Below are 9572 nucleotides of genomic sequence, written 5' to 3'. Positions count from 1 at the left end.
TATTATTATTATTATTATTATTATTATTATTATTATTATTATTATTATTATTATTATTATTATTATTATTATTATTATTATTATTATTATTATCCTTAGGTTTCTTACAATAGATTGTAAGTAAGTATACCTGATCCAGGCTGATTGGCCACTAAATGGCATCAACGTATACAGAAGTTTTCCTTCTTTGCTACTCACCAGTGTTCTGACCTTTTGCCATCCAGACATAATGTATGTACTTATTGGATCATATAATTTACATATTTTATAACCTCCCTTATCTGTTGGGGTCTTCTTGCTCAAGCAACACCAACCTTGACTGTGTGAACTCTTATTGTTAAGAAGTAATCTAAGTTAAAGGCTTTTCTTACTTGGATGGCACCTTATTAGTGCTGAAAAGAACAGAGGGTTAGAATCAAGATCACATGAAGTTCTAGTAATGTTTTAAAAAGCCTTAGTAAGACCACACTTGGAATGTTGCATCCAGTTTTGGTCATCATGATATATAAAAGATGCTGAGACTCTAGAAAGAGTGCAGAGAAGAGGAACAAAGATGATTACGGGACTGGAGGCTAAAACATATGAAGAACAATTGCAGGAATTGGGCGTGTCTGATTTAATGAGAAAAAGAACTAGGGGTGACATGGTTAGCAGTGTTCCAATATCTAAGGGAATAGGTGTCAACCTATTCTCCAAAGCACTTAAAGGCAGGACAAGAAGTAATGGATGGAAACTAATCATGGAGAAAACCAACCTAGAACTAAGGAGAAATTTCCTGACAGTGAGAACAATTCATTATCGGAATGGCTTGCCTTCAGGTGGGTGCTCCAACACTGGAGGTTTTTAAGAAGAGACTATTTGTCCAGAATGGTACAGGGTCTCCTGCTTGTGCAGGCGGTTGGACTAGAAGACTTCCAAGGTCCCTTCCAACTCTGTTATTCTTGAAAGATTTATTATTAATGTGTAAAATAATTTTTTCCCACGCTAACATGTGTGAAATAAACATAAATATATGAGCTGTGCTGTGTTAATTTTTACATCTACTTTGGTCTTTTCTGAAGTGCCTGCTATTACAATCTTGGAGGTCTTCTAGATCCAACTCCCTGCTCAGGCAGGAAACCCTAAACCATTTCAGACAAATGGCTGTCCAATCTTTTCTTAAAAGCTTCCAGTGTTGGAGCATTCACAACTTCTGGAGGCAGGTTGTTCCACTGATTAATTGTTCTACAAAGATTCACTTGGATATCTTGGGAGTGTTTTGCTAAAATAAATGTTTCCCCAACAAAATAGCATATTTAAAGATCCCCCCCCCAATAGGATACATAAACATTGAAGCTATTATCCCCTCTCTTTCAGGGAGTGATGACTTAATTTGGCTGGACACTTATATCTGTGCTACTTGAAGATGAACTGAAAGGTCTGGAACTGGTAATTGATACAATCACATGGGCTGTCAGGTACAGTAAAGGATCTGTGTGTCAAGACAACACAATATCCATTAAGACACAGACTCAGAAGAACAACTGGAGGTACTGAATGCCTGGCAAGTTCTACATCTGAGTCCTCAGCTATTTTGATATTCACACTTTACAATAAACAATCTAACCTCCTAAGGTACCTCACCATGCTTGATGTAATTAGGCCCTCATATTTTTTCCCTATTTCTCATCCTCCTTAGTTCAACTTGATCCATGAACCACTGTATGCTCCTTCTGTATCTGCCATTTTCTCAGGGTCATGTTAGGTCTTTGTGTGGGGGATATCTCTATGTTTTGTACTGCAACTCCCATACTTCTCAACAAGCACCGCTTAAAACAGGAAAGCCAGCAGCCCAGGTCCAGGACCCAAGTGTCATGCGACAAAGTGAGCTCCCGTCCTTGCCCCGGGTCCTGACAACCTAGCAGTTCGAAAGCATGCAAATGGCTAGAAATAGCACTTCTATGCCAAACCAAATAAATATTCTACTGCATTCCAATGGTTTCCTTCTCTCACACAAACCAGCCAAGAATGTAACACCCTGCTCCTTTGATATGTTAAGAAATAAATACTGTAAGCATGTGATTTCTGTTTTAATCTGCAATTTTCAATTTCCTTTTCAAATGCCATTATATTACATTTTGGTTTCATTTATATCTCACTTTTTTATAGGAACTTAAGGCTTTTATGAAACTCTCTCGCCATTTTAGTCACACAACAATGCACCTGGTGACTAGTCTAAGAACACCCATATAAACAAATAATACCCCCCTCCCCAAATTTAAATCAGGACCCAGTATAACATAGTTCACCTCCCAAGGGATGAAAGTGGCTGGCATTAGAATTAATTATTTGAATTATATTCCATCTTTCCTATGGGAGACCTGCATGGCTTTCCTGGAGATCTCCCTTAATTTTATCCCTATGAGATGGCTGGAAGAACCCTAGTATTCTGGATCTTCTCAAGCCTAAGTTAATGCCTAAACCAGTATGCAGAGAGTCCTTGACTTACAACTGTCACTTAGCAACTGTTTGAAGTTTGAATCTCCCCCACTAAAAGGCCAATGCCCCCCATGATATGATTTCGGGAGCTTAACTATGACTCTCATTTAGGGCTGTCTGCCACATCCCACAGTCATGTGACCACAATTTCCTTTTTTGTTGAAAGCCACTGTTTACTTTCAGTTTTCAACACCCCACAGCAAGCAGTGGTTTTGCTTAATGACTGCAGTGTTCACTTAATGACTGTTGGAAAAAAAGGTTGTAAAGTTGGGTTGGTCACATAGTTGATTCACTTTACGACTGTTACAATTTACGGTCATAATCATCAAGTTCTGTGACAGTCATTTGTCGAGGACTACCTGAACATCACTGGCTCTTTTATGTCACTGAAACAACACAACATGGTCTTCAAACTTATTTGCCTTTAAATCTCTAGTTCCTTAACTATCTCAGCAATTATTTATTTATACATGCATACAATTTATAGGCCATCCGATTTTCAATAATTTAGGGCAGCTTACAATTTTAATCCTTTTAAAAATTATAGGAGACGAAAAAGAAATTGGGAGCAGCTAAAAAATATCTATCCATCAGGGGCTCAACCTTCACTCTGCCCCAGAACCTGGGAGAACAGCCAGATCTTCATAACATCTGGAACATTATTAGGGTGGATGGAAGCCATTTGAATCTCTGGAAGATCTCATTCCAGAAGGCAGATCCCATAATGGAGAGCGTGTGCTTCTCTGACAGAAAGTGTCAGCATACAAATACACAGGCAGCTTTTGATAAACACTGCCACTGCCTGAGCCATAAAAAAAAAAGGAGGGGACTCAAACCCAGTGAGCAGCTTTCCCTTCCTCTCTTACCTTAGCAATCTGGTCTGCCATTTGGAGACGACCGTCAAGTTCCCGCCTAATTTGTGCTGCTTGCTCGTCAGGATTGTCCAGCTGCAGAAAATGAGAACAAAATCATTAGCAGCCATTCAGCAACAGTAAAGGAACAAACATGTCACTAACGAAAAATCAATATTTTAACCTCCTCTGCTTCTTATCGTATTAGTATTTCCTTTGAAAAAAGCGGGTGATGTGAATCAAGGATAATATGTAGGCTACATTTCAACTTTTCATATAGTAATGTAGATAATATGTAAAATATTCAAGAAAAAAAGGAAAACTAGTTTGCTGTAGCGGCTAAGGTGCTGGCCTGGAAACCAGAAGACCAGGAGCTCTACTCCCACTTTAGGAATGAAAGCTGGCTGGGTGGATTTGGGCCAATCGTCCTATGCCTCAGCCCAACCCACCTCACACAGGGTTGTTGTTGTAGGAAAAAGAGGAGGAGGAAAGAATATTAGGTATGTGTGCTGCCTTGAGTTACTTATAAAGTCATAAAGGTGGAATAAAAATCAATCAATCAATCAATCAATCAATCAATCAATCAATCAAACAAACAAACAAACTTTGTTTCTTTGTTATTTTACCTGACAGCACATATTTTCCTTTACAAGTGGCCCTTGAATGCTTAGTAACCATTCATAATTATGACAGCCCCCTCCCCCCAAAAAGCGTACTTATAACCCAGATTTGAATTTCTGTTAGCTGCCTTCTCCACATGATCATGTGATCATGTTTGGCAACCGGCCTGCATTTATAGCTTTTGCAACATACTGTGGTCACATGACTGAGATTTAGCCATAGGTGTAAAATTCTCCTGTGAGCAAAACCGAGCAGACCTAAGATCTGCTCGGTCTAAGCCACGTATAAACCACACTGAATCATGACCAGGAATTAAATCCATTCTAGGTAACATGGATGTACCACTACCAGAAAAAAATATGTCTGTAATCATATTAATCATATTAATCAGACTCTATTGAAAGATACAAGTTGATCCTTCGCCAAGATTTTGTTCATCTAAAACACATGAGGGCAAGCTATTCAGTCTTTTTCATCTGTCAGAAAGGAGGGCAATTATCATTTAGGCCTTTGTTTTTCTTCTCCAGGCAAAAAGAAAAAAAAATCAATTGAGTTTTCAAAGTTCACAAAGACCTTTACTCAATAAGAATAGATGTACTGCAGTGTCTATATTTTGTTTGGGATCGGTGTACGTCTTGCTCTGACAAAGAAACATAGCTGAAAATACTCCTAGGGCAAGTCTGAATTTTTTGCTTGCACATTAAAGGCACAGTTCCATGATTCGCTTACAAAATTGACGAGACCAGTATATAGGTATATACAGTGGTGGGGATTCAGCCAGTTCACACCACTTCGGCAGAACCGGTAGCTAATTTTTTGCTGCCCAGGCCCAGAATGGACTTCTGGAAGCGGCATCCACACAGAGAACCGGCTGTTCACATATTTGAATCGCACCACTGGGTATATATGAGAGTGCCTAAGTGGTTTATTCTTTTATGAACTGGCTTATCTCCAACTTGGTTTATTAGCAGGGCAGGGAGGATAGAAAGAGATAGAGATATAGTCTACTTGCTTACAGGCCTTTCCTTTTCCTAGCAGAAAGCTTCACTCCCCAGCTAATTCCTCCCTTTGCTCTTTCTATATTTTTTCTTGCCATCTGATCAATTCCTCTTCCTTCTCTTCACGAGTTCAACTATATGACATTACTACAGCTAAATGTTTTCCAAACTGACCACACAAGAATCAGCCAGCAAAAGGAGATCAGTACAGGTGCTTATTGACTTACGACCATTCAAATGGTTGAGCCACCATTCAAAGTTACAAAGGCCCTGAAAAAAAGTGGTCCTCACTCTTATGACCATCACAGCATCCCCATGGTCATGTCATCAAAATTTGGGAACTTGGCAACCGGCATGGATTCATGATGGTTGCAGTTGCCCGGCGTCAGGGGATCACCATTTGCGATTTCTGACCAGCAAAGTCAATGGAAGAAGCTGGGTTCACTTAACAATCATACGGTTCACTTAAAAGCTGCAGTGATTCACTTAACAACCATTGCAAAAAAAGATTGTAAAACTGGGTGCAACTCACTTAACAACCGCCTTGCTCAGAATGGAAATTCTGGACCCAGTTGAAGTTATAAATCAAGGACCACCTGTAAAGAGGCTCGGTATAAGTTCCTGCATAACACAGAAACACCGGAAGCTGGTAAGATGCTGCCGTTACCTCAGATGGGTTCACAAATTTGTAGCCTACCAGATGAATTTGGGAAAAATGCATCATCCTTTTTTAGCACCAAATATGACTACAGTATTACAATACATTTCTATCCAAATGATACATATTGTACATCTCTTGGCCAATCATTGAAGTTCTGGGTCTAAAATTAGTTAGGGAGCCAAGTTTTCCCCCCCCATTTCTAAAAACTGATCTTTAAAGCTTGAGTCTAATTTCACCTGTCATATTTTTTCCAGCAGTCTTCTACAACTAGCCTTTATCATGCAATAATGTAGGCTACTTTCAGTGCAAATGTACTAGCTGATTGAATGCTTGGTATTCTAATATTACATTGTTAAAGCATGTCTTTCTGAAGGTAGCAGAATACTTTGTTAGCAAGTGACCTTTTGTAAACATTCTGAATATTGTAAATAAATATTAATTGCTTTACAAGCATCCTGAGCATGTGCCCGGTATGCTGCATGTAGCTACTAGTTGGTGGGATGCAGGCAAAGGTACACTGATTTACAAGAAAGTCTCTCCATTAGAGACCCTACCGTGCATAGAATAACATAAGTAGATGTCAGCCCTTCAAGGTACCCCAGACGGAAAACCCAACCATGAGTACTGATACTACCCTTGTTGTAAGACTACAGTAACAGATTCTTGCAAATCTAAAAGCATTTTCCTCCTCTTTGCCTTTACTTTTTGGAGAATTAGAGAGGGTTTTTTTTTCTGTGATGCTTTCTCCATCCCCATTCCTGCTGTGGGCTGAGATATCCCTAATCTGACTGTTGCCCTGGCTGTGAGTCTTCCTCCTGTCTCCCAAGGTTATTGTCACAACCTGTTACAGTAGGCTTGGGAAAACATTGGGCTTTAGTTGTACTTGTGGCATACTAGCCAAAACATGCTAAAACTGACTGGTAATGTCCTTATGTAGAAACATAGAAAACTGACAGCAGAAAAAGTCCTAATGATCCATCAAGTCTGCCCTTTGAGGTTTTTGTTCATTTTTCCTTTTAATTAATTGTTTGTTTTATTTGTTTTATTTTATTTTTTTATTTTTTTATTTTTTTTTGTCAGATGATAGACATGTGTTCATTCCAAGCATGTTTAAACTCAACTGCTGACGATTGACCCACTTCCTCTGCTGGAAGTTGGTTTCAAGCTTCCACCACTCTTTCTGTAAAGTGATACTTTCTAATATTTCTTTTGAGCTTCCCTCCTGTCCTTACTTTGAAAAGAGAATGCTTGAGGTGTCACAGTGCAACCTAGACTGCATTTATCTTATTAAAAGAAAAGTTATGTGAAAATCTTGATGCATTGCATCCTATGCCCTGGGCTGCTCAGCCCTTTAAAGAATGACTTGGTTGGGTCAGTTGAGGAAACACTTCAAAGGTTTCTGCATGCCACAAAGCTGGGAGATGTTAATACTTTAAATAAAAGGGAGGAGATTCAAAAAGAACAAGATAGGCTTGAGCAGCGGGTGGAAGCGAAGAGGATGGAATTTGATAGGGAGAAATGCCAAGATAGGGAAAATGCAAGACACAAGAAGATGGGGGAGGCCTGACTTGGCAGTAGAATACATGGAAGGGATCTGGGTGTCCTTGTGAACCACAAGCTAAGCATGTGCCAGCAGTGTGATGCAGCTGCTAAGAATGCAAAAGCTATCTTGGGATGCATTAACCATAGCACAGAGTCCAGATCACAGGAAGTAATTGTTCCACTCGGTTCTGCTCATTTGGAATATTGTATACAAGACAGTTTAAAAAAAAGACAATTATAAACTGAAGCAGGTGCAGAAGAGAATTACCAAGGTGGTGAGCTGTCTATGAAGAACAGTTTGTATATTTTAGCCTACTTAAAAAAAAAATGACTGAGAGGAGATATAGCAATCTCCAAATATTTGAAGGGTTTTCACAGAGAAGAAGGATTCTCTGTTGGTTCAGGTTCAAGCAAAACATCACAAGAGGAATTTCCTGACAATAGAAGTGATGGCTTTATCTTTTGCTAAAGGTCTTCAGACAGAGCCTGGATGCTCATTAGACAGGGATGCTCTCATAGAATAGGTGTTGAACAGATGGCTGGAACAGATGAACTTTAATGGCTCTTCCAATTCTATGTTTCTATGACCCAGACAATATGGGCTGTAGAAGTCAATATTATGGTGATAATCTGGACATATGGAAGATTGTGAGATGGACTGCAAGAAGAGTATATGGTAAATGACATAATGAAATGAAAGAAAGAAAAAATAGATACATTGTGCATTTGTGAGAGTAAGAGAAAGAGAGAACACAATAGAATACATGAAAGTGTTTTGAGCTATTTTATCTATTTATCTACATAGATTTAATTAACACCTAGCTGCAGCTTACTGTGGGCGCTTTACATAATATAATATTTACATAATAAAAGACCAGAACAATGAAAGATACTTGCATGGAAATCAATGCATATATAACATACCCACTGAGAAAACAACCACAAATACTGTCTTAAGTAATACACAAACACTCCACGGGTGATACTGTAGTGACAAGTTGTGTGTTTCAGTGAATTATGATAATGGAAGATCCACTTCTCAGTTCCGAGAAAAACTTTGAACTGTTCTGAATAAATGCAATCTTGGGGAAATTATACTAATATGTGATGTGAATAAATGACTGGGAAAAAGATTGGAGTACAAAAAAACATTTGGGCTATTTGGCTATCCATTAATGAATGACAACAAAGATAGTTGAGAATTTGTTTAGGAAAATAACCATTTGTTCAAATATACTGTATAGCAGGGGTCCCTAACCCCTGGTCCATGGACCGGTAACGGGCTACAGCATGCCAGCAACCAGGTTGCACAAACAACCAAAGCCCCAACTGCAGGATGTAGGCAGCACACAAAACCACGCCCCCTCCGGTCCGCGGAAAAACATCTCTCCACGTAACTGGTCCCTGGTGCCCAAAAGGTTGGGGACCTCTGTATAGTTTAGGCATACATTTATTCATAAGTACCCATGGCTCAGGAATAAACTAAAAAAACATTTGTTGATTTATTTATGATGAAAAACCAAAAGCATTAGTGAAAGAGGCATGAGTGACGAGAGGTTCGGAACATGATACTAACCATTATTTGGGGTAGACAAGGGTGGATCTTGAGAAAAATAGACATGGAAGAAAAGAAGTGAAAGTAGAAAGTAGAAAGTCTGCAGAAAGAGAAAATAAGAGGAAGTACAATATAAATGAGGGACAGGAATGTGTACAAGTAGTATAGGTAGTTCTCGACTATTGTATGACCACATCTGAGCCCAAAATTTCTATTGCAAAGCAATTGTTAAGTGAGATCTGTTCCATTTCATGACCTTTTAAGTCACAAGTTGTTAAGCAAATCACTGGAGTTGTTAAGTGGATCATGGGTCATTAAGCAAATCTGGCTTCTCCCCATTAACTCTACATGTCAGAAACCGGCTGATGGTAACAAATAGTGATCACATTACCCAGAGACAGTGCAGCTGTCATAAATACAGTACATGCCAGTTGCTAAGCATCCGAATTTTGATCATGTGACCATGGGGAATGCTACCACGGTCATAAGTGTGAAAAAATTGTCACTTTTTTCAGTGCCCTTCTAACTTTGAATGGTCACTAAACAAATGGTTGCACAGTAAGTTGAGGACCACTTGTGTTTACGTAGCAGAAAATGTACCACTGTTGCTGGAAAACCTGAATTATCCCAGGGACTGTTAGATTACATGAGGCAGTGAGAAATTTAGATCTGAAAATAAATGAATGAAAGACCAAAATAATAGTGCACTGAAAGGGAAAATGGAACAAATTACAAGTTATATATAGAAGAAGAAGAAGAAGAAGAAGAAGAAGAAGAAGAAGAAGAAGAAGAAGAAGAAGAAGAAGAAGAAGAAGAAGAAGAAGAAGAAGAAGAAGAAGAAGAAGAAGAAGAAGAAGAAGAAGAAG

The 9572-nt window shown here is 38.9% G+C and overlaps 1 protein-coding gene across 1 annotated transcript in view; it reads right to left on the bottom strand.

The window, feature by feature from the left end:
• The window catches only part of LOC107290070 (calcium-dependent secretion activator 1-like), a 13448-nt gene extending 7779 nt beyond the window's left edge, over positions 1-5669 (bottom strand). Inside the window, exons 1-2 of the mRNA XM_015818912.1 lie at positions 5616-5669; positions 3345-3425 (exon numbers count right to left, since the gene is read on the bottom strand). Coding sequence (XP_015674398.1) covers positions 3345-3425; positions 5616-5669 — 135 coding nt within the window. The remainder of the gene's footprint in view (positions 1-3344; positions 3426-5615) is intronic.
• Between the last annotated feature and the right edge of the window lie 3903 nt (positions 5670-9572).

The sequence above is a fragment of the Protobothrops mucrosquamatus genome, unplaced genomic scaffold (genome assembly GCF_001527695.2).
Source record: "Protobothrops mucrosquamatus isolate PMUCROS unplaced genomic scaffold, P.Mucros_1.0 scaffold818, whole genome shotgun sequence".
In the NCBI taxonomy this organism is placed as follows: domain Eukaryota; kingdom Metazoa; phylum Chordata; class Lepidosauria; order Squamata; family Viperidae; genus Protobothrops; species Protobothrops mucrosquamatus.
The sequence above is the reverse complement of the archived record's forward strand: the minus strand, read 5'-3'. Positions and strand labels throughout refer to the sequence as shown.